The following is a 26,082-nucleotide window of genomic DNA, read 5'->3' as shown; positions in this document are numbered from 1 at the left end:
GCGCACTACAAATGAACACCAGAGGATACTTTCGCAAAAACTGACCTAATAGTGGAAGAAGACGACCGTGAACGTGTGCAAAGGTAAATTGTTGAAATGAACCTTGCGTCCTGCCTTTTTTTATTTCCTCCAATGCCTTTTTTTTTTTTTTTTTTAATGCTTTCAGTTCTCAGTTCATAGCCTGTTCCTAAAGAAATGGCCTTCAACTTACTGCTTCAGACCAAGGACCTAAACCAGGTGTAGGAAAAACCTACGAGCCCTGAACTGCCAGCCAGAATTTTTAATACAGCATACTAAACAAAATGATTTTTTTTTTTTAAAAACAACCATATTTGTCATTTAATATTATTTCAAAGTGCATTTTTTTGTATTTGTAATGTTTTTAGCGTGTTCACCCACAGGATACCGTGTCCATATTTACAATTTTGTGGAGATAACGCAATAACTTTAACACACGTTTCTAGAAGATAAAAGTTGCCCCGACAAGAGAAGTGGAGTCAGCCCCCCCCCACCCAAAAAAAACAAAACAACTATTTGACGTCAATATCAAAATTATTCATTCAAAAACGTAGTTGCGCTGCTAAAATGCCTGTCTGCTATGGGTCGCATTAAATAAAATGCCGGTATGCTATCGATTTGCGTCTTTGTATCATGACAGTGCCAATATATTATTGGCTGAGTTACCTCCCACAATGCCTTTCTATTTGTTCAGTTCAGAATCTTGTGTGAGTTAGTGCAATAGTATAAGGTAATGCTAAAATATAGAAGAAAACCATGGTAACCATGGAAACAAAACTTGTTATTTTAAAAAAACACAAAGAAGGCACAAGAATCACTACCCTTGCTAAGTTGCATGGCTGTAACCAATTGACAATCATGACAATTGTTAAGAATGAGGAGGCATTTAAAGCAAGGAACTCTTAAGGGCATGGTAATCCTTGTCCATTTTAAAAACGTGTTTAAATTTGAATCTGCCAACTCCTCCCCCTTATGCATCCACCCACTACTACACTATACCAGCTCAGGCCACGTCACACCAAAAGTAAATCCAATTTCATTTTTCCAGCACATCTATATACAAATTGTATTGAATCATATCGTACACATATTACTGTTTAATTTGTTATTTAAATGTCTTTTATCTGCATTAGCTAATCAGCATAGGTATCTATCCCCCACTATACTGCAGTTTCGCTCACTCGCAACCTGAGGATTCATACTGTATCACTGGGCTCTACTGTTTAAGCTAGTGAGCATTTTTTTGTTGTTGTTGTTGTATGAGTGACGATCTCTTTTCAATATTTTAATGATTTCTTTTTTGCAGACTATATGTTCATATTTGTAGTTTAGGATATGTATTTATAACATGTTCCATCTGTATCGTGGACTTGTTTTAATAGATATTTAACAGCAATTATATAATCAATACCAAGTGCTTTTTTAAGTTTTAATATACGTACATTTCATGTGAAATATAATCAGATAAAGTAAATTCTTGAAAAAAATACTTTCTCGCAGGTACTTTTGCCTCTATTAAAAAAACAAACAAAAATGAACTAAATATTGAATCCACCATTGTCAAGGGCCAATTGGCTCTGTCAAAAATCTACCCAGCAACACACAGTAATGGGTAAAAGTTTACAGGGCGACACAAAATGTTCCCAAAAAGGAATCATTGACTGCTTAAAAGCACGTTTTGGAAAACCATTTAGCTGCTCACTTTGTGCCAACTGGCAGGGAACCAGGTCCTGGTAAATCACTTCTCATACCAAATAATTTTTTAAGCCACCCAGTCATCGTCAAGTAATTGATATAAGATTTAAACATGCTAATATTACTCTATATGTCAATGTGCACGGTCTTGAGTAGCAATCCCCCCGACACCCCTCTCACCAGAATATTTGTTCTAAATTCGTTGTCTGTTCCTTTTATCTAAATGTATAATTTGGCCAGGTCAGAGTGTACCCCGTTTCTCTCACCAAGTGGAAAAATGAAATGAAGATCCTAACTTTATTAAAAAGACCCTCTTTTCCAGAGGATCTTTTGTCTTCTAGAAACGTGTCAGAATACTTTTATTTTGCCCAATTTAGAGTGTGACCCCCATTTTTTTTTACTTAATAAGTGAAGATGGTAACTTGATGACCCACTTTTTACCCGCTCTTCTCTCATCAGAGGATCTTTTACCTTGTAAACATCTCATCTCATCTCATTAGCTGCACCGCTTATTTTCAGTAGGGTCGCGGGGGTGCTGGAGCCCATCCCAGCAGTCATCGGGCAGTGGGCGGGGGACACCCTGAACTGGTTGCCAGCCAATCGCAGGGCACACAGGGACAGACAACTCACTCGCTCATTCACACCTAGGGACAATCTGGACCGGACAATCCACCTGAAATGCATGTCTTTGGAATGTGGGAGGAAACCAGAGTGCCCGGAGGAAACCCACGCAAGCACGGGGAGAACATACAAACTCTGCACAGGAAGTCCGGTAGCTGGATTTGAACCCACACAAGAGGTTCCTAGGACCTTAGAACTGTGCCGCACACACACTAACCACTGCGCCGCCATGCTGCCTACTCCTTGTAAACATGTTTTACTTTTATTAAAATATATATTTTGGCCAGGTCAAAGTGTACGCCGGTTTCTCTCACTGACTGCAAAGAGTACAGTAAAGTAACTTTATTGATAAATCATTTTTCCTTTTTCCACTTCTCAGCCCAAAAGACCGTTTTATCACTTTTCTCGCTAAAAGAATTATCTTATAGAAATGTGTGTTTTTTCTATTAAAATGTACATTTTGTGAATGCTTTTGAATAGTTTTTATCCTCCAAAGACCAAAGTCTGCCCCATTTCCCTCACCAAATGAAAATCTAAAAAATGAAGACGTAAACTTTATTAAAAAAGTCGAAAACAATTTGAGAATGTAATTATTCTTGATTTACTTTGACTGTGAATTAAGCCTGTATTGGAAACTATGCCATTGTTGCCTTTCTTTCCTCATCAGAAGACCTTTTATCTTCCAATATGACGTGTTATTTTTAATAAAACAAATTTCTTTTGTGGATGAGATTGAATTGTCTAGGTCAGAGTAACATTTCTCTCACTAAGTGAAAAAACACCATGGTTGCCCCACTTCACTCACTAGAAGACTACTTATCTTCTAGAAACAATGATGTCAACATCACTAAAGATTCCATATTATGTAATGGTATGAACGTGATGCAGGAAATTATTTTGCCTTCCAATGAGCAGACTAAATTAAACATGTTCAAAGTCCAGCCCGGGGGCCGGTTATGGCCCATGATCATACTTTTACTGGTCCGCGGCCTCTGTCATGAAATGCAAAATACTGTATGTGGCCCGTGGGTAATGTCAACCAAAATATGAAATAATACAAAAGAGAATCGCCATTTCACAAGATGATGAGTAGCCCTTTGGCCACCTTGCCCTTTGCTTTCTGTGAACATTTTAGCACACCCCATTTCCGACATGGCGACTGTAAAAAATAAAAGTTGATTGGAGTCCTGCCGCTTCCAGGACAAGTGGAAATTGGAGTATTTTTTTTCAGCGAAATCAGAAACAAAAGTGACTGCCTAATTTGCCAAGAGACCGTGGCTATTTTCAAAAAATATAATATCAAGAGGCACTGCCAGACACAATATGTTGACTACAACAAGGTAACTGGAAATGAGCGCTGTGAAAAGGTGAAGTAACTGGAAGCTGTTTTGACAGCACAACAGTGCATTTTTACGAAACCCCGCGAGTCAAATAATAATGCTACAAAGGCGAGCTACGTTGTCACAGCGCTGATGGCCAAGGACTGCAAACCTTTCACAGAGCATGAATTTATTAAATACCGTTCGAAGAATACCACGCTGAATAGTTGGGCCGCACTCAATTTCAGCTAACCAAACCTGGGCCGCTTTCTGAAAAGTTTGGACACCCTAGTTCTAGAACCAATGTTGTCAACATCACTAAAGATTCCACTTTGTGTAATAGTTTATACATGATGCATAAAACTGGTTTTGCCTTCCAATGCACAGACTAATGTGTCACCCACTTCTTTCGCCTAAACACTAATAGAAACGTGGGTGCTTCTTTCACTAATGTTTATTCTGGTTAGATCATTTTTCTCACTAAGTAAATAAAAAATCAGATGCTTACTTATTGAAAAAAAAAAAGTTTTTTTTTTGTTGCCTCTCTTTTGTTGAAATATTTCTGTAGTATCCATGTTGTGTTTCTGCAGTTATCTTAGTAGTATTTTTGTAGTAAGATTTATATTGGATTTTGTAAGTTTTCTGAAGTAGGATTTTTTTAGTATGAATTATGTTGTAGTATTTCTCCCATAGGACTTTTGTGTTATTTCCGCAGTAATATTTTTTTGTAGTAATTCCATAGTAAATAATTTAAAAAGATGCTGAAAGAATTGTCTGTGTCGTCTACTTGATGAATAAGCTTGATCACATAAATGAGCTTTGTTGTTATCCTACATAGTCTGACTTGATGTGAGTAGATAGGTGCCAAGTTGTGTTGGTAGGTTTTTTTAAACTCGTGATAAAGGAAATTGGCTGAGGTTGACAGGCATGATACAGGTTCACAGAAGGATAACCAATGAGAAAGGGCGGGGTTGGGGGATAATGCCACGTGACAACAGAGGAGAGACAGACTGACAGGCTGCCTTGTGTACTACTGTTCCATTCTGTATTCTTGCCCCTCCCAAGATGGCGTCGCCTCACACGTACGAGACGGCAGTGGTGCGATAGTCTCTCTTCTCATGTGTCAACAGTCAAAAACCTCAGCTGACAGGTAAGTTTTGGGTCCTCTCTTTGTTTTTTAACCAAATTTTGTCGCCTTTTCGGTCCATTTTGAAGTTCTTATAAGCTTTTTTAACGTCGCCCACCTCCGAAGTTCCCCTCGCACTGCACAGTCGTCCTTTGCTTCAGTCTTCGCCATGTTTCGACGTCGAATTAGAAGAAATAGTAGAATTAGAAGAACTCGTCCGGTTGAGTGGGGAAGGTTCTGGAGTGAGTGGCGACGTTGTCGTGTTGTGTAGCGGAAAACAGGTGCTCGGTACCGGGCGGCATCATCGACAGGTTCGCCGGGAAGACGGTGGAGAAGGAATTGGGGTGAAAGGTCACCAAATTAAACAAAATAAGTTCCATTTTTAACAACGTATTTATTAATTAATTCCGAATTTTCCTGGTTTGACTGTTCACGTATTATTTCCAATATACTTCAATCGACTTCTCGGTCGATTATATCAGAAGGGGGTCGAAAAAGTGGCAGCTGCTCAAAGAGCCGTGGTGGTATCCGTTTAATCATTTAACATATTTTTTTTACTTAACTAATTTTAAATAAATCTGAATTGTTTTATTGTTTTTCCGTTCTTGCTGTCAAGTGTAATTTTTATCAAACGTCCTTCAGCGGCTCGGAGTAACGGGATGCATTACTTCCGCAATTGAATTTCCCAAAAAATAAATACTTTGCCTAAATATTTCTGTTCTTTAAAATCATACCTGTCAACCTCAGCCAATTGTTCCCCATATTAATGGATACAATTCCCCTTGTAAGGCGCTTATAAACTTTACAAACACAACGCAGCACCTATTTTCTCACAGAAAGAAAGACTATGAAGTATACCGCAACAATATAAGCAATCTACGATGACGTTGTCGTTTGCTACCAGTGACCAAACGATCTGGTTTAGAGCCGAAAATGGCAAGAAGAAAAAAAGAAAAAAAATCCTGTATAATAGAAAAAAGAAATCCTGTATAAAAACTATACAATCAAAAGACGTATTTTCAGAATGAAACATATTACAGTTCTTACAATGATTAAGTCATGAATAAAAGAGAATGAATGGGAAATCACAAATCACATTTTGATGCGTTATCTACTCGACGTCTTTTCAAAACATGCCAACAGGTGTTATTCCGAGAAATGCATCCCTGCCGAGATTTGCATCCCCTCGTTACTATAACCACTTTTACCTCGTTTTATCTCACTTTTATATCACTTTTCGGGAATGTAAGGCGAACATTTAACAAAAACCACTTCGTCTTGCATTTGTTGGGAATGTAATACAACTTAAACCATTCCGTCTTTGTATTTGTTGTGAATGTAATCGAACGGTAATGCACACGCAGCACACCGTATATAAATCACTTTTGAGAACTGTTATGCACTCTACCGTAAAGCTTATTATGCTGAAATAAGTTTTATGGTAGAGTGCATTACAGTTTCAATACGAGCGATTTGAATAGAAAAAGGCAAAATAAACATGTTACCTGCTCAAAAGTGATTTGTATACGGTGTGCATTGCCGTTCGATTACTTTCACAACAAATACAAAGACGGAATGGCTTAAGTTGTATTACATTCCCAATGTTCGCCATTAGATTCCCGAAAAGTGAGATAAAACGAGGTAAAAGTGGTTATAGTAGCTAGGGGATGCAAATCTCGGCAGGGATGCATTTCTCGGCATAACCCCGGCTCGTTCAAACTAACAAGATCCCTAACTTCCGGTGTTGCGGTTTCAAAATAAATCAGTTACATCGCCAAAAATACTTCAGTTCTTGTAAAAGATGACGTTGTAAGTAAAAGCAGAGCTATGGAATACTAGGACAATGTGTCAAATCTAATTCATACGTGTTATTTATGAAATGTACTTTAAATGGCGCATTCAGAGTAACAAGATCGTTGACTTCCATCGAGGCTGTTTCAAAATAAAACCAATTACATTTCTGAAATATTTTGCTCTTAAAAATGATGAACTCATAAATAAAAACAAAGAAAAATGACGAGTTGTCGAATCAAATTTACGTCCTTTCAAGGTGGACTGGGTCATTTGAAGTATATTTGATTTCCCTTTCCATTTTTTTAATTTAAGAAATATAAAATCACATGAAAAAGTGAAAGAATATGTCGTGTTAAATTTAATTACGTTTTGTTATGTATTCATTTCAAAGTGTTTGGCTCATTTTCGGAGTAACCCGAACCATGTTTTCCCTCACGGTTGTTTTAAAATAAAATTGATTACTTTGCCAAAATAGTTCTGTTCTTAAAAAAACACGTAGATAGGAATTAATGGAAAGAATTGAACTGCTTGTCAAATGGAGAAGAGAAGAGAAGAGAAGAGAAGAGAAGAGAAGAGAAGAGAAGGCCTTTATTGTAAATTCCACAAAGTGTAAATGAAATTCAAAGCTGCACTATATAGTGCACATATACACATAGAATTTAAAAAGCAACACTTAATTTAAAAAGTAACTTAGAAAACGAACGCACTGCAATTACCAATATGTTTAATACATATAATATAATTACAGAACACAATATAAAAACCCAGAAGGCAGCAACTGAGATAGCAGCAATCAATGATAAATATTGGTTATCGAAAGATATTTGCCTATATACAGTGCAAATACAGATGACATGTTTTGCTAAAAAGGTGCAGTTTAGTCCAGCGCAAATTGGAATTTAGTATTGTGAGAGCTTTAAGGAAAAATCGGTCAGTATCGCCTACCAGAGGGTGGCAGGCTGAACAAATATACGTTTTTTTCTCATGATAGGTACGGTATACACACAATATTTTTGTTTTGTTTGGTCGTAGTAATTTATTTACGATGATATATATTATTATATAATTATATAATTATACAGTATACTCGCCACGTTCGTTTGCCCTCCCCTTGTGGAGTCATGTACCGTTGTTTCCCCCCCCTTTTTTTGCGGTGCTTTTCTCTTTCTTTACTCTGCAGCCGCCTTGCTCTAATATCTTATCGCCGACGTTAGACCCGGCTGAGATTTTCAGACGTTGTCGAGCTTATTTGCGTTTCTCAGCAGCTCCAATGAACTTTGTGGAGGTGAATTGCGACACATCCCTCGCCGAATTAGTTTTTTTTCTTACACGCAGATAATGATGCATTTATTTTGGTTTTAAAGAGGGAAAAAGCTTTTGAAATGTATCTTTCGTCATTTTGTCTACTTTTGAATAAAACTGATAACATCCGTTCTTGTAAAACATTTACTAATAATAATCATTTTCATAAAATGATTGCCCTTCATTTTTTTCTGCTTTGAGTGTTTTTTAAGGTTACGTAATAAACGCTGAGCTAGCTAATGCAAACTAATAGCATAACAGGCTTTGCTTCCGCGTCCGGGGTAATTGCAGCGTTCGTGCTGCCATGCCAACGTGGACGCTGTTTTTGTGACGCATGACAATGCTGAACATTATAACGACTCAGGAAGAGATGCCGATTCTTGGAAAGACTAGATTGAAATTTTACCAAAGCAGAATTATGATTGTCAAGATTGGTTAAAAAAATCGTGAATTTGATTTTCTAAACTTTGAAGTGGTCCTTTTTAGTAAATCTCTCGTTTGCCCCCCCCCCTCTCTCCTATCTTACTCTCTGTCTGTTTCTCCCGGTCTGTCTCACCCTCCCTTTCCCTTGATGTCTTTCTTTTTCTCTGTCATTCCTGCCTTTCTCTTTCTCTGCCCCTACCTCTATCTTTGTTTCCCTTTTAACTATCTATCTCTGTCTCCCTCTAGGTGTCTCTTTTTGTTTCTCTCACAGTGTGTGTCTCTTTCTCTCTCTTTGTCACTCTTGTCTTTCTTTGTATCCTTCAGTTTATCCCCCAGTCTCAGTCTCTGTCTTGTCCTTTCTAGTATTTCTCTGCCTCTTTCTGTCTTTCTGTGTATATTCTCTCTCGATTTATCTCCCTCTCCATCTCTCTGTGACTCTATTTGTCTTTATCGGTCTTTATCGGTCTCTCTTTCTTTCTTATGCACCCTGTTCCTCTCTTTGTGTCTCTGTATCTCTTTGTCTCTCTCTTTCAGTCTATCCCTCTGCCTCTGTCTCAGTGTGTCTCCCTCCTAGTCTTGCTCTCTCTCTCTCTATCTCTCCTCTTCTTTTCCTGGTCTCTTTCCATCTCTCTGTCTCTGAATCTCTTATCTATCTTCCTCTCCTCTCTCTCTCCTTCTCTCTCTTTCTCCACCCCCTCTCTCTCTCTCTCTGTGTCTTGTTCTGTTTATCCATCTTTCTCCCTCCCCTGTCTCTTTCTCTGTCTTGCACTGTTTCTCCATCTTTCTCTTCTCCTTGTCTCTCTCTCTTTTCGTTTCTTTCTGTCTGTCTTTAGCTCTCTTTCTCTACCTGTCTCTCTCTGTGTCTTTTTCTTTCTCTGTCCATTTATGTCTCTACTTTGCTGTTTTTATTTCTTTCCTGATGTCTCTGTTACCCCTGTCTCTCTTTGACCCCTTCCCTCTCAACTGTTTCTCTCTCTCTCTCTCTCTCTCTCTCTCTCTCTCTCTCTCTCTCTCTCTCTCTCTCTCTCTCTCTCTCTCTCTCTCTCTCTCTCTCTCTCTCTCTCTCTCTCTCTCTCTCTCTCTCTCTCTCTTTCTTGTTATGTCTCCCTCTCATTATCAGGTTTCTCTGTTTTTGTCTCTATGTCCCGCTCTATCTGTCTCACATGCCTGTGAGTATTGTTGACGTCCATGACTCAATTTTAATGTGACAACAATCGTTTTAATGGTTCCAAAACTTTCAAACTGATGCTATTATTTAAACAGACTATAACAGGGGTCTACAAGTTACTTTTTGTTTCTAATTTGTGCAAAGGGGTCCCTTTTGATACCCCAAAATGCATCAAAATCAAATAATGAATTGACATTATTTGATTTTGATTCATTCAATCACCCACCCATCCATCATTTCCCTCACCTACCCACCCAAAGATCCATATATCGATCCATCCATCCCTCATTCTTTCATCCATCCATCCATCCATCCATCCATCCATCCATCCATCCATCCATCCATCCCTCATTTACTCATCCATCCCTCATTCACTCATCCATTCCTCATTCACTCATCCATCCATCCCTCATTCACTCATCCATCCACCCAAGTGGTTCATTTCCAAAAGAATAACTTATACTGTTAATACCCTGCTGTTATTATGTTATTACCAGATTCATTATTGTAAGAAGGATTGAAAAAAATCAGTCAACCTCTAAATAAACATGTTTTTTTTGACTAGAAATTAACAATGACCCAGCATTGATGGCACCTAAGCTGTCCTTAGGGAGCACCCCATCGCCTGGGGTTGGGGGGGGGCACGTTTGAGACCCCTTGTCTATACGTTTTGTGTTACAGCCATACTATATGTTGTTCTAAATACACATGCTCAAATGCAGTGTGTGCATGTAAGTGTGTTTGATGAGGGGGTAGAAGTCAAGTAGATGTTTGGGAAATCACACGGTCTTAAAAAAAGGCCACTTCTTCTTTTTACTGCTGAAAAAATGTGTCTCGTTGCTTCTATTTGGTGTCAATACCATAGCATTCAGGCAGAGAAGCACAATTTTGCTGATTTTGTCTTTATTTTCAATTTAACTAAATTAAAAACAGTTAATTTAATTTTGCGAAATAAAAATGTGATGCGATTTTCCCTTTGCCTCAATTTTTTGTGGTCCTTTGTCACGAAATTGGGCAACTAGTGTCAACAGGCGCTATGGAACGTTAGCGTAGCTTGAATAAAATGTTGAAAAGTGATAGAAAAAGGAAGAGGTTGCAGAGATGCGGGGGCAGGAAGTGACTCACCAGGACGGTCTTGTGACTTCCTGCCTGCAGGTGGACGTTGGCTTTCCACATGACTTCAGCTGTTAAAACACAAACACGAGTTTCAGGTTCGGCGTTTGTCAGCCATTGGAAGTAGGACAGTGGGAAGGGGCTGAACTCGGACCGGCACCATACCAGCGATGAGTGTGGGAAACGCTGCGGGTTTTTGCAGTTTTTGTTGTCGTTCAGGGAAAGAGGCAAGGTAAATTGTGAGAATTTTCACGCTCCACCTGCGGCTTCCATGTTGGGGGTGGAGCGACTATGTTACAGTGCGCATCTTGATATGAAAATAAATAAACAAATGATCATCAAACCATACTTTATTCCTTCAAACATCCATCCTTCTATCTCCTTCATTCTTTCCAACCATTCATCCATCCTTCGTTCCTCAAAGCCCTTTATCATTCATTCATCTAGCCTGATTCTTTTTCAATCTATCATCCGTCATTCTTTCAAATGATCTGTACCTTCTTCTATTAATTTCTTCATTTCTACAATCCATCATTCCTTTATTCCATTCATCATCATCATTCATTCAATCACTTATCCCCCCATCTGTTTCCTCAATCACCCTCCTATCAATCCATCCATCCACCCATCCTTCATTCATTCATTCCTTCATCCCATCCAACCATCATCCGTCTATCATTCAATCACCCACCCATCCATCATTTCCCTCACCTACCCACCCAACGATCCATATATCGATCCATCCATCCTTCATTCTCTCATCCATCCATCCATCCATCCATCCCTCATTTACTCATCCATCCCTCATTCACTCATCCATTCCTCATTCACTCATCCATCCATCCCTCATTCACTCATCCATCCACCCAACCCTCATTCACTCTGCCATCCATCCATCCCTCATTCACTCTGCCATCCATCCATCCATCCATCCATCCATCCATCCATCCATCCATCCATCCATCCATCCATCGTTCCTATAAACCATCCATTCATTGTTCCATCCATTGTTCCCTTCCTCCTTCATTCCCTCATCCTTTCCTTAATTTTCTCCTTCACTCACTATCTTCCTTATTCCTTCAAAACATTCGCTTCCCCGGTAGGACATCGCCGGATCACCTCACCAGGGAAGCATCCAAACTAGATGCCCGACCCACCTTAACTCGCTTCTTTCATAATAAAGAGAATTTGCAAGCAGCTAGAACAGGCTGTATCTTTCATGGGTGCTATCTCTCCAGGATGGTAATTATTAGCCCCACTTCCACAAGTTGGATAAGTCTCTCTTGTTTTGATTTTTGACATATTTCAGGATAAGTGTAGTTGTATTTATTTATTTATTTTTGCAACGTGAAACCTAGCTATAGCCAATCCGAGAAGCTCTCACACTGCCGGAGATGAAGTGAGCGTGTCTAATAGGTGGGCGGAGCTTGCGTGTGCATGTTTGTGTGTGCAAGCGAGGTGGGAGGAGCTTGTTAGCCAGTGAGGCGGGATTTCTTGCATGGAGTTTGTCAGCTGTCATTAGTGGCAAATGACACACACACACACACACACACACACACACACACACACACACACACACACACACACACACACACACACACACACACACACACACACACACATATGCTTGCATAGACACACAATCACGCACACTTGCATAGACACGCACACACACAACGGGTGGTAATCTCCCACGGCTGCTCACACAGTTGGGCCGGCGTTTTCGTGGTACTGGTCGGGAATGGAAAGGTCCCAAATACTGGATGTGGATTGCTTGGGAGCAAGTGCAGGTGAGCTTGAGCAAGCTCGTGTTGTGGGAATGTCCCAATTTTCTTCATTTTTTTGATTGTAATTGACTTGAAATATATTCTGAGGCTGTTAGCTGTTTTTTTGCAAGGATTTTGCTCAACAAACCAAAGGAAAACAAACAACGGTGTGCTGCTATTTTAGTGTATTAAGCCGGACTTTGAGCTGCCATGGTGTAAGTGCGTGTGCATGCATTACTGGAGTGTTTCTCAACCTCATTTTAAGCCTAGGCACATTGTTGTGCATTTTAAAGATCTCTTGCACTGTTTTTCAAAAAAATGCCTTACAATAAATTACTGACACTGGTTTAATGTTTTTTTAAAGCTAATCTATGATTATGCCTAAATTAACAGCATTTGTAAAGTTTTTATCATAGTTGACTCAGGGCCAATACAGGTAATCCATTTTGGTTCATAACTTTGCCATAATTTTGGATTTTACGATATATTTAACCCTTTTGCCCACAAGTTTGTCTATATTTATCTTTTCTTTTTTTGTAGAAGAATAACCTAAATACGTACGACTTCTTTATTCATAGAATAAAAATTCAAATGAGTAAAACATGTCCTAGGGGAAACGTTTTAACTATGTGATAACTTTTTTAGTGTGCAAAAGAAATGTTTTACTACATTCCAACCTTATTTTATTTTATTTTTTTAATTTTGTCAATTAGTAATTGAAATGAGCATGACGTATGTGCTAAAAATGTTCTCTTTTCAATTATTTTCTTAGTAACCTAATAATTAAAATGAGAAAGCTATCTACTATTCTTTTAACTACCTTTTTAAGTTTTTATTTTTTATTTTGTGGCGGTAATAATTTAAATGTCCAAGAAATAGCTGCTAGTAGAACAGCAATTATTTCTTTCCTACATACAATTTTTGTAAAATAATAATTAAATTGACAAGAAATAATCCAATGCAAAATTTATTTTAATAAGTTCAAACTTTTTTTCTTTTTTTAAATAAAATAACAAAATGATTGTTAAAATCATCTAAAATTGTATAGGTTGTTACTTTATTTCATTTGGTTTAATCCTCAACAACTTACTACAAAATTATTGTAATACCTCATGAGCCATATAATTAGTTTATAAAAAGTAATCTATTGCCACCTACTTGTATGGATGACAATGTCGTTCTTTTTTGCAAGGACAAAATGGGAAATTCAGACAAGGTCTCTCTGTAGAGAGACAATCGGCTACAAAAAATAAAGAAAATTTCATTTTCACGAATTAAAATTGTTCCACTGTAGATAATTAGCCCTATAGTGTTAGCATGTAAACATTAGCCAAAGTCTGACAAGCAGCAAACAAAAAAGTAAATGTTTACAAATTAAAACAGCTAAATTTTATATAGTTAACTATTTAGTGTTAGCATTAAGCATCGTCCCGCTAGCTATTAACCAAAACATTGGAGTTGAGGGACACACAAATATTCGAAAAAATGTGTTGGTAAAAAGCTTTTCAGAACTCATGTTTTGCTTTTGATTTCCCTTCCTATCGTGTGCAGAACGATAAATAAACTGCCGCCTTGTGCAGATTCACCCCCGAATGAAAGCCAGTTTCGAAAGTTTTGCTTTCTATTTGGCCTAATGTAATCACAGCATCATTCTTTCTGAAGCTTTTTGTTATTTTTACTTTTTCATCAGCCAAAACGCAAATTCATTTCTCTCAGTTCATCAGGGAAAAAGTGTATAAGTCATGAAAATGTTGCAATAACACGGTTATCACAGGATCATAGAAGTTACTTGGCCAAAAGGACAATGCGCACGAGCAGATAGAGCCAACGTATCTGTTGAATAACGTCTATAGTGTGTGTTTGTGCTTGGTTCTGAATGAAGAATACACAGTCATCACTTTTCAGCAGCCTAACAAATAACAATCCCCCCTTTCAGTATTCTTGTATTTGTTTCTAAGAAAGAGTTTGTTGGTCTACTCAAATACGAGGCAATAAAAAGTGTGTTTGTTGTTCCCTAGCTGAAGCTACATGCTAATTTTCAGCTCATGCCGTTGTTGCTTAGACTTTGTATGTTTGTACTGGAATAAAAAGTCGTTTGTTTTACTTTGAGAAATTATTTCCCATACAAGCTCAATGTTTTAAGGAGGATAGTGATTAGTTACTGTACATGACTTTTATCAGCATTTCATTTATCATCACATTCAAATAATATACCGTATTTTCCGCACTATAGGGCGCACCAGGTTATAGGGCGCACCCCCAAAAATTGTTTTTGGTCCTATATCTTCCATACATAAGGCGCACCGGATTATAAGGCGCTACAATGGGAACGTCAACAAAACAGTCAGATAGTTCAGTCAAACTTATTACCCCCTTAACATTTCGAAAGCTTGCAAAGAAGCAAATACGTGTCGTAGACACGTGCGGATGCGGTGTCCGTACGATGTCACTCAAATGCATCGTTCCAAATATCATTCGGAAGGTTAAAGTCTTGGGATTCAAGAAATGCCAACCATTCCTTAGTTTCTATTTTCTTTTTCGCTCGCAACTTTACTGTGCATATGACAATAAACACTTGGAATTGAGTTTAATTTAAAAAAAGACCCATCACAGAAACATCTAGATCACTCTGAAACAAGATACTGGGAAAATATATAGCCGGAGCAGCTCACCGAAGTCGTTGCGTTCAATAATAATGTGCAACCATGGTCCTCTTATATCCCTGAGTGAAGTAAATCCAGGAGAGTAAAATATTTACAAATACAGAATGGTAAAACATGTTTCCTCTATGCCGTAGACAACCAAACTTGCTATTCACATTCATCTTTTTCGGCCAATTAAAGGCTTTGTTTTGCCCCTTTAGCCTATGCGAGCCTGTAAATCACAGGTGTCAAACAGGCGGCCCGCGGGCCAGATCAGGCCCGCTAAGGGATTAAATCCGGCCCGCGAGACAACACTCAGAGAAGCGCAAGAGAAAAACAAGCTGCAGGTTGAAATATGTCAACTTGATGTTGCCAAAGCCAGGTTCCTCAAACAAAAGACACATAAAGCAGTATTTCTTTATTACTCTCTCTCTCTCTTCGACCCTTTTTCTCCCACTCTCTGTCTCTCTCTTTCACCTCTATGTCTCTTTTTCTCTTTCTTTGTTGCGCTTTGTCTCTTTCTCTCTGTGTCTTTTTAACTTCGTTTACTCCAACTTCCTCTTTTCCTTTTCTTTCTTTTCTCTTTCTCTCTTCCTACCCTTTGCACATTCTTTTCTCTTTTCCTTCCTTCTGTCTTTCTATTTCTCTTTGGATTTCTTCTGCTCCCTTTCTTTCCCCCTCTCTCACGACCTATTTTTTATCTCTTTTGTTTCTCACGCTCTTTCCCTCTCTTTCTTTTTTTGTCCCGCCCTCTCTCCTTTTCCCTCCCTCTTCCTCTTATTTCTTTATCTCTCTTTTTCTTTCTCTTTAATCTACAAGTCCGGCCCCCGACAGAATGTTTGTTCTATCGTGTGGCCCCCAAGTTAAAATGAGTTTGACACCCCTGCTGTAAATGATAAAAAGGATCCGCCCCCTTTACCTCCGAATAACTTAAGCCAATAGTGATCGATTCAAATGATGATTGACACATTGGCTGGGAAATGAAACGCCGGCATATGTATCCCAGCATACACCGCGGACCACATCGCCTACAAGGAAAAATCTAGTCGGCGGCTGCTTGCCTTTGTTGCGAGACCTTGCGACCTAATATTGATCCATATATAAGGCGCACTGTATTACAAGGCGCATGGTCAGTTTTTGAAAAAAATAAAGGCTTTTAGGTGCGCCTTATAGTGCGGAAAATGCGGTAATTTGATTCATAGACTCCTCACTTATCATCACACTGCACTTGTAAAACTTTTCTTTGTAAAGGATCAATAATATAACCCCACTAGTACAGTAGACTCCCAACAATAAGGGGATCATATGTGTGAAATTGATGTACAGCGAGGGATGGAAACCTATTGTAATAAGCTCATGTCTTCCAAACCCTCTGTACTCCAGATAAAAAACATTATAATGACAAAATACACAGTATTTGCTACTTGTATGTAATATATGTTAATATGATTAAATAACATTATAAATATTGAGGGAGGATGATGAAAAAATAAGGATGAAACTAATGTATTGTTTTGAAAAACACAATTACTTGGAGAAATGTTCTTTTAACATTAAAGCCCCAGTGTAATATTTGCCTAAGGCGAACAAAAACCAGTGCCAAGAGCACAGCGTAGCAGCATAATGCCAGAAAATCATGGCGGTGACTTCTAGGTAGGGATTCTACTATCTAAAAGAAATACTAATTTCTCAACTTAAAATGTTTATGAAAATGAACATTGGTATGATAGTTAATGTATCTTTTTTTTATCTCTTTGGGGGCGGCAGTAGCTCAGGAGGTAGAGCGATCGTCTTAGGATTAAGGGATCCCAGTTCGAATCCCGGCTTGTCCGTGTTACATGTCGAAGTGTCCTTGGGTAAGACACTGAACCCCCAACACCCCCAATAAGCAGGTTAGCGCCTTACATGGCTGCACAGATCACGGCCGCTATTGGGAAATGTGAAGCACAATGTAAAGCGCTTTGGGAAGTCATTATTGACTTGAAAAGCGCTATATAAATGCAGATAATTTCATTTTATCTTTGCCTAGTATTCGAACCATAGTTTTTTTTACTGAATAAAAGTTTTTTGTACCATCTGGAGGCATTAAATATTACACACTGTCCCGACAACGCTAGGGTACATTTAATAGCGACAGGTTTATAAAAGAACAAAACATTTAAAATACAAAAAAAAAAAACATCTCAATCCAATGGTATATCGTAAGCTAGGAGGTCTACTGTTTATAAATCTTCTTCGCAAATGATCGATAATCTATGCCCACCAAAATTGAGTAATGTGTATGTGGTAGTACTTTGTTTGTGTATTTCACGGTTCATGGATCCCTTAACCGCATGAGTTGTCAATGAAGGCCCAACTCTGGACAGCTTTTTCCGCTGTTGACAGTCCCTGGTCTGTTCTTGGGTCGTGGCAAAGTTGGCACAAGTCCATTCCTTAATGCTGTTAGTCCCAGTTCTTTTTTGGCCTTCCTCTCTTCCTGCCCCCTTGGACTGCACCCTGGAGAATGATCTTGGTCAATCCTGATGATCTTGTGACGTGACCATACCTCTGAAGTTTCTGTCCATGCACAGTTGACAACAGTTCTTCCAATGTGCCTTCTGATGTTGTTGCACACAGTTTTGTTTGTCAAATGGGCGAAGTAGCTGATGCCTAGAAGTTTACTGTAGCCTCGCATCTCCATGGCCTGGATTTTCTTTTTCATGTATGTAACATCTCAAGATTCAATTTATAATGTAGTACGCTACAAAAAAAAGTTACATCTATAAAAAAAATAGCCGGATCGCAAGTAGCATTTAGCACTCAGGATGGTCGACCAGAGGATTATTAACCACAACTGTCAATCATACATGGTTTTTACGACGTTTAATACAACCCTTAGTAAGAACACTCATCAATCGGCCTCGTTTACTGTTTTAGTCCATGTTTGATTTTCCTGGAAAAATAAAGTTGCAATTTCTCATGCTTTTAAAAAGTGACAATTTTTTTCTTACCACGTCCTTTGTTTCGGCTTAGACACATTGAAGAGCTTAAAAGCTTTTGAGATTTGTATTTTTTTGGGTGTCACGCCTATGCGTCAAGTGTTGACTCGTGCAGTTTACTTTTAGCGTTAGCTTGTCGATAAGATGTTGTGTGTTTTGAGCACTACCACAAAGTGGACGCACTGAACCAGACTTTGCCGGAAAATTTCTCAGTGAGAAATTTGGAATTCAAATTTTGGGGTTAACTGGCTATTTATATGGATAACTGCAGATGCCAAATGTATGAGAAACTATAACATGATTAGAATTGCAGTATACAATAAAGCCCCAGCAACGGCAACCCTACCAGTACACACAGTTTTAAGTGCAATGTCTTGGTTTTAAGTGCAATGTCTTGGTTTTAAGTATCCCGGTTGTGTCAAGTTGTTATTTTACACGTGAATACTTTATATTAGAGGTGAATACTTTATATTTTTAAAATCTGCATATTATTTTATACTGTATACTTTGCCAACTGGAGTGCAACCCCAATTTCGTTGTAGCAACACAATGATAATGAAGGTGATTCTGATTTTGTTGTTTTCACTTTACGGTTGGAATAAGATGTTTTTCAGCCCCTCTTTATGTCATTTTCCTAACCATTCCACACCAACAACCAATTATTTAGCCAGAAACTAAACAGAAATTAAATTCAAACTGTACTGTATTTGTGCATAAGGCAAGTTACGTCTTTAAAATGTCTGTCTGCTAATGGTAGACGTCTTACAAAATGCCGGTCTGCTATTGGTTTGCCAATAATTTTCTACTGTATTTACTTGCTATGGGTCCCAAGACTTGCAGTGATGAGAAAGGGGGAAGCATAAACCTGCTAACCCTCGAAATGAAGCTTGCAATTTTTATATTTATATTTTATTTACAATTGTTTCTATTATATTTCCATCCGTCTGTTACGTGCACCGCTTATCCTCAGTTGCATCCCAGCCATCTTTGGGCAGTGGGCAGGGGACACCTTGATTTGGTTGCCAGCCAGTCGCAGGGCACATAGAGACAGACAACTCACACGCTCATTCACACCTAGGGACAATTTGAACCGGCTAATTGCCTGACATGCATGTTTTCGAAATGTGGTTCCCGGAGGAAACCCATGCAGGCACGGGGAGAACATGCAATCTCCACACAGGAAGGTTGTGGTAGCTGGACATGAACCTCTGCACCTTTGGGCTGCGCGCTAACCGCACAGCCGCCGTGCCGCCCTTCTATTACATTTGAATTAAGAAAATTGTATCCATTATATTATTTTTTTGTAATTTCAATTTTTTTCTTTACCTTTCAAATTGTTTTCTGAAACAAAGATAATGAGTAGAATATCAACAATATATGAACTATAAATGAAAAGTAAACAAAATTTGATAACATACATTAATAATATTAAAATAATATAAATTGAAATAATACAAATACATTGATAAAACCAATCTAATTAATTAATAATAATGATAGTATGAATTAAAAAGTTATTCTTTTAAACTAATGAATATTAATGAATAATAATTAAACTGATAAAGATGCTCATAAATAATTATACTAAAAGAAACTATACAAATAAAATGATAAAGATAAAAAATAATAAAGAGAAATTGATAATAACAATACAGAAATAATAAAAGTAATAATTGAACTAAATGAAAAATAATAGAAAATAAATTAATAATAATAATTAATTATAATAGTAAATAAGAACTACAACAATACAGTAATTAGATATATATAATAAGAAAATGTTACTTGAAAAGATGATTTAACTTATTCCACTCAACTTCCACGTTTTATTTTTACGTGTCCTGATCTTTGACGTCTGTAGTAAGCATGTCAAACCCACCATCAATTTCTGACAATGTCAAAAAAGAAGCAAGTCTTTAGGTAGGTTTTATCAAGAGTATTGTTTTTTAAATGAATGCAAATCAAATGATCTCTCCGGTCGCTGGAGGGCAGTGCTGAATTTGTATAGCATGGTCATTCGGTTCAGGGGTAAAACTGAACTCACTGGAACTGTTAAGATAAACCACTTAACACATTCAGTACCAAACATGAAAATATTTTCCCATTATTTTTGCATAAATGTGTTCTGTTTAGAAAAAATACTATGTCATCCATGATTATAATATGTAGGATAGGTTACTAATTTAGGCTGAATGATAGCTTAATTGTACGAGGTACATTGTTTTACTGATCCTGCCCACCTCGGAACAAAAAGTCTGGATCTGGCCCTAAAGTTTGACATCCCTGCTCCGTAGCCTTCAATAGCAGTGAACAAACAGAGAGTGATACAAACCAAAATCAAAATGACCAATTTTCGATGCTTTATCTATTTACCAAAAAGTCATCTCTAAAATTCATCTTTTGGGGGGTCCTTTTGAAATATGACTTTGTTTTGTGGCTTCGTCAATGACAGAGGTAATCGCCAAATGACCCCCAGAGACACCATAGTAGCATTGCCATAGCAACTGTCCCCGCATCCCCATCGTCCGTCTGAGCCTTGTGTTTACCCCATCTTCTAATGAGTCACTCCCTCATCCGACATATGACAGACGGGAATCGGTTGTCGGTCGTCCGGGGCAACCGTCAATGACCATAAAACTGGTGGTTGAGTGCCATGACGGATGCTTAGGACACACGTAGTCGTGTACCTACTCACTATTTAATCTTGTTTATGTCTGAGAGGGCCTGCAGCCTTCGCTCACTCAGAGACACCAGGAAGCCATGATATTTATCAAACTATATAGAGTAAGATACTAGTTCTTGTAGAAGAAACCAAAAGTTCTCTAAGACCCAGAAAAATTCAAAAAATGGCCTCATAATTAAAGCAGAAACCCCAAAACATTTACAGTAGAACTCTAGAATATGAGATGAGTCTATTGTGAGGTGGAGATATTAAGGTGAAATTGTCTTATGACGGGATAAAAACCTATGGTAATTAGTTAATGCCTCCTGAAACCCTGGTACCCAATTATAGATATAAAAATTATAAGATTTTAAATAAATATCAAGGAAAAATATTTTTTTTGCCATTGGTCTGACGTGACCAGTGTTGGTAATGACGAAGTTATAAATACGCAGCAGTGTTATTTCTTCAGTAAGGGGTAATCCAACTAAGTACTTGTTTTGTCATTACAACGGCGTTATCGTTATTGACAGTCAAAAGCGGTACGTTGCTTTGAATAAAGCAGTTTTCCACTTTCCCCCAAATTGCTTCCGTTACGTCTTTGGGATCATGTCACTGTTCAAAACAGCGACTACCTTACAGTAAGATAGCGATTACGAATACAGTTTGCGCCGAAAGAAAAGGCGAATGAGGGCTGAGTTTTGACAGAACCCCACTTGTGTCATTCGCACACGAAATGGCTCTATGAGCCGGCTCTTGGAAATGGGAGCCGGCTACCCACCATTCGAGAGCCGGTTCCCTTCGAGATGCTATTTTTCCTCTTATGATTGGTCACATTGAATCTTTTTCAGGGATTCTGTGTAATTGACTTTTAATTAGTTAAGTATAAAAAAGGTAAAAATTCTTTTGTATTTCATCTTGTTCTTTGTAGAATTGTAAATATTTTGATTTATGTTTCCTGTGTTTTTCAGTGTCAATGTTAAAGTGTTATTTTGTTTATTTTTTTCCCTTTCTTAAGTCATTCACAATAATACATAATAATGGTAATATATGGATTAAACAACAAAGACAAACTGAAGAGCCATTTGGAAGCCAAAAGAGCTTGCTCTTTTTAGTGAGCCAAGCCGAAAAAGACGCTTTTCTAAAAAGAGTGTGAATTCCCATCTTTACAACGAACCATTTGAGTTAGATTTAGTTTATGAAACTTTGTATTGATTACAGGTGATATCTCTTTGTTTACCGTTTATTTTTTTTTGCACTTCAAATGTAGGATAAATCCGTTTCTGGTGAGGTGCAATACATTGTTCAAGGCTCTGCCTGTCTGTTCTTTTCTATTCAACTGACTCAAATACGGCTCAGAAAATTTAAAATTATTTGACAAACAACTTCTTTTTAAAGTAACAGAAATAATTAGTTTCCCTAATAACTAGTTACATTCACTGTTGAGTGACTTAGTTACTTTTTTTAAGAAGTATTAAGTAACTATAGCTAATTACTTTTTTAAAGTAACGTACCCAAAACTTAACATGACATGAGCTAGTAAGGTGAAGTCAGTGGGTGGATGCAGAGGCCGGAGAGGATGGTGGACTTGAATTAAAACTTAATAGAAAATTTCCAAGCAATACGGCGGGTGAGTGGTTAGCGCATCCGCGGCACAGTTCTCAGATGATTAGTTCGAACCTTCCTGTGTGGAGTTTGCATGATCTCCCCGTGCTTGTGTGGGTTTCCCCCAGGCACTCCAGTTTCCTCCCACATTCTAAAAACATGCATGTCAGGTTAATTGGCCGGTTCAAATTGTCCCTAGATGTGAATGAGCGAGTGAGTTGTCTGTCCCTGTGTGCCCTGCAACTGGCTGGCAACCAGTTCAGCGTGTCCCCCTGCCCACTGGGCAGATAGCTGGGATGGGCTCCAGCACCCTCGCAACCCTACTGAGAACAAGCGGTGCAGATAATGGATGGAGGGATAAAAACTTTCACTTGCAAGGATTGTCAAAACTTCATTTGTTTAATAATTGTCCTACCGTCTGATTTTGATTGTTACTCTCTTATTTTTTTGTTTTTGTTTTTAAGAAAAAATATCTAAAAATCTTAAACATTATTTTAATTCTTCTTTTTAAAGAATAGGAAAAATAGCATAAAACTGTAAGAAAAAATTGTTCCACTGCTGCATAATTTGCTCATATCAAACATTATTTTTGTAATTTGTCATAAAAAAGATCAATGAAATTGAAAATCTTTTACAGAATTTTTGTGATTTTAATTTTCTTATTTCCCGAAAAACACACAAAAATTAGTTAAATGGATTAAAATATGAATATATAAATTCATAAAAATATATAAAAAATAAATCAAATTAAGTAATTTTACTGAAAAAAAACATCCTTGTAAAAATAAATTTGGTTCCTTTGGCACATAATTTTTGCTCATTTTAATTATTATTTAAATAGATAAAAAAAGTGAAGCAGAGAAAGTTTCAAGTATGATTTTAGTGATTTTTCTAAAAAGAACAAGATAAAACAATAGTAAAACTTACAAACGGGTTGAAACAGGGTTCCAGCGGATGCTTGAGAAGTCTTTAAAGGCATTCAATTCTAAAAGTAAGGCCTTAATTGGCATTAAAATGTCTTACATTTGATTCTGAGTCTTGAAAAAGTGAAAACGTTATTATGATGTATATACTTTTGATCTAAAAAGATTTAGTCACATTTATCAACTGTCGTTTTATTTTAGTAATTCACCGATTTACTTCCGTGGTAACATCGCGTGACCACAATAATGGAACTATCAAATCGGGTATGTGGTTTCAGTCGTGCTTTTCAATATGCATAGCAACTTTTGACAGAGCCGTTTACTTTGGACCAAGGGAAAGTGTACGTTTAATTAGAAGTGGCTGTCCAGGGAACATTTTTTGTAGACGTGGTCCTAAATTCGATTTCAAAAGGCATTAAATCATCTTTAATTTAATAGCATGGTCATTCGGTTCATGCTGTATGCTGAAGGAAACCTGTAAGTAGCTAACAAATTGTAGGTTGTTACACAAGGTTCTCCATCCATCCATCCATTGTCTTCCGCTTATCCGAGGTCGGGTCGCGGGGGCAGCAGCGTTAAAAGGGAAGCCCAGACGTCCCTATCCCCAGCCACCTCCTCCAGCTCATCCGACGGGACCCCGAGGTGTTCCCAAGCCAGCTGAGAGACATAGTCTCTCCAATGTGTCCTGGGTCGCCCCCGGGGCCTCCTGCCGGTGGGACATGCCCGGAACACCTCCCGAGGGAGGCGACCAGGAGGCATCTTTATTAGATGCCCGAGCCAACTCAACTGGCTCCTCTCAACGCGGAGGAGCAGTGGCTCTACACCGAGTCCCTCCCGGATGACTGAGCTTCTCACCTTATCTCTAAGGGAGAACCCAGCCACCCTGCGGAGGAAACTCATTTTGGCTACTTGTATCCGGGATCGTGTTCTTTCGGTCATGACCCAAAGTTCATGACCATAGGTGAGGGTAGGAAACACAAGACACAAGATTCTGAACTGCACAAAAAGAGAAGAAGGGAGCATTGTGGGAGAGAGTTTGGTGAATAGCATTTTGGCATCTTAGTGACTCTGTCATGCAAACACCGCAGACCCACATCTTATATTTGCACTAAAAAATTGAACCTGATTTAATCATCTTTTGCACTGCCATATAAAATCATATTTGCACCTCTGCAGACGCTTTATCTATAGCCGACAGTAGCTTAATACTGGCTTTATTGCACACATTTTCTCACCTTAATTTTTTCAAATGTTTTTTTATTGTACACATTTTCTTAGTCCTATTAATTAACTTGTGGTGGAGCTCAAATTTTGTTATACTTGTATAATGACAATAAAGGCCTTCAATCCAATTCAATTATATGACATTAACCAATAGCAAAAGGCATCTTGGAGACGTAACTTGTCATTTGCACGAACAATGTAAATTTCGAATGTTTTTGGATCATGCAAAATAATTTGTTGTCAATGTTGTAAAGTGGGGGAAATGCCATAAAGAGGGGCTGAAAAACATGTTACACATCATAACTCAAGAACATCGGGGTGGTGTAACCCAAGGTCTACACTATTGTGTTCGATGCAGGCCAATACAACCCTATCGTAGTCATGTCTATGTTTTCGGTGTGGTGTTAGCCGCTAATGTTTCAATGCTAACAGCCGCCGCCTTTCAACCTTGGACCACCTGTTGTTATTTTTCTGCTCTCGGCCCGTTTTCTCCCTGGTAATGAGTCCACCCTGGTCCTCCTCGGGGCCTAATTATTCATTTAGAGTGACAGATGATCCTCTCCCCCGTCACACATGATTTTGGGGCTGTGTTTTTCTGGTGTTACCTGCCATGTTTTCTTTCCTCTGTTTCTCTTGCTCTCCCTTGTTTTCTCTCCTTCCTTATCCGCTAACCCTGCCGGGCTGCCACTTATGTAATGGTCAGGTGACGCTCTGGAAAGCTTTTCCTTTAGCAGGTGTTTGTGTTGGGGGGAGGGACATTGCAACAAGGCCTCCCTCCGTGAGTCCGTGCATGAAGATTTTTCTTAATTATTCTGCGTTCATAATTTATTGCATTGGGTAATTCTTGAAATAATTTCCTGTAAAAAAAAAGTATACTTGAATTAATGAGTCTAAATTGGAGCAGATGAAGAAAAACGTATTTAATACATTTTTAACACAGATTAAAAAACAGCACTGCCCTAAACAAGTGCTTTAAAGAGTTAAGGCTTTAATATAATAGTTAAAGGAAAAAGTTCAATTTAAAGTACCTTGTATTATTCAACTTGAGATAAAGAGAATTTATTTTTTTCCCTTGTCCCTGACTTCAGGTGCTGAAAAGAACTTCTGAAAATGAATAACAGCAGGGGGCAGGCCCCCCCAGAGCCCGCCATTAGACCTGCCATGGGGTCCGAGTTCCTCAAGAGGAAGGACTGCCCCTCCGATATGCTTGGGCCCAGGTTTGTAAATAAGAAAAAATATTACCAAGGATTGTTGTGGCAAATCCTCAAAAGCATTTGCACTTGCATATATAGAAATAGATTTGCATACATGTCTACATTAACTTACAATACATTACTTGCTTGTGGGAAAAGGTCGGGGTGACCTCGGTTGAAGATACCGTTACCAGACGATTAGAGTTTACCTTGAAGATACCGTTGCCAGACGGCGTGCAAGGAACGGTCACGTACTCATACGGCGTACACGGGACTGGTCACGTACTCATACGTGATACAGGACCGCCTTTTGGGGTGTACTCAATCGAAGCCTAATCGTCACTACCAGCTTTAAATACATTGTCATGTTCCTAGCTCTGTGAGATCTTTATTGACGCATCAATAAAGTGACAATCTCCCTCCGTAACGAGACTGGCTCCTGTCTATTTCTTTTATCCACTTATGAGAAGACTTTCTCTCGATTATCGGACCTCCAATTTCTACAACATT

The 26,082-nt window shown here is 38.3% G+C and overlaps 1 protein-coding gene across 3 annotated transcripts in view; it reads left to right on the top strand.

The window, feature by feature from the left end:
• The first annotated feature begins 4,717 nt into the window (after positions 1–4,717).
• The window catches only part of LOC148375140 (nuclear receptor coactivator 2-like), a 72,596-nt gene continuing 51,231 nt past the window's right edge, over positions 4,718–26,082 (top strand). For 2 of the 3 annotated variants that reach the window (XM_088344937.1, XM_088344952.1), the window contains exons 1-2: positions 12,207–12,369; positions 25,468–25,596. In XM_088344937.1, coding sequence (XP_088201063.1) covers positions 25,490–25,596 — 107 coding nt within the window. In that variant the 5' untranslated portion in view covers positions 12,207–12,369; positions 25,468–25,489. Of the gene's footprint in view, positions 4,804–12,206; positions 12,370–25,467; positions 25,597–26,082 lie in introns of those variants that run through there. The other variant, XM_088344944.1, reaches the window with a different exon arrangement.

Source organism: Urocampus carinirostris, chromosome 1, assembly GCF_059441175.1.
Source record: "Urocampus carinirostris isolate Australia breed hairy pipefish chromosome 1, RoL_Ucar_1.0, whole genome shotgun sequence".
NCBI lineage: Eukaryota > Metazoa > Chordata > Actinopteri > Syngnathiformes > Syngnathidae > Urocampus > Urocampus carinirostris.
This window is presented reverse-complemented; position numbering and strand designations above follow the sequence as displayed.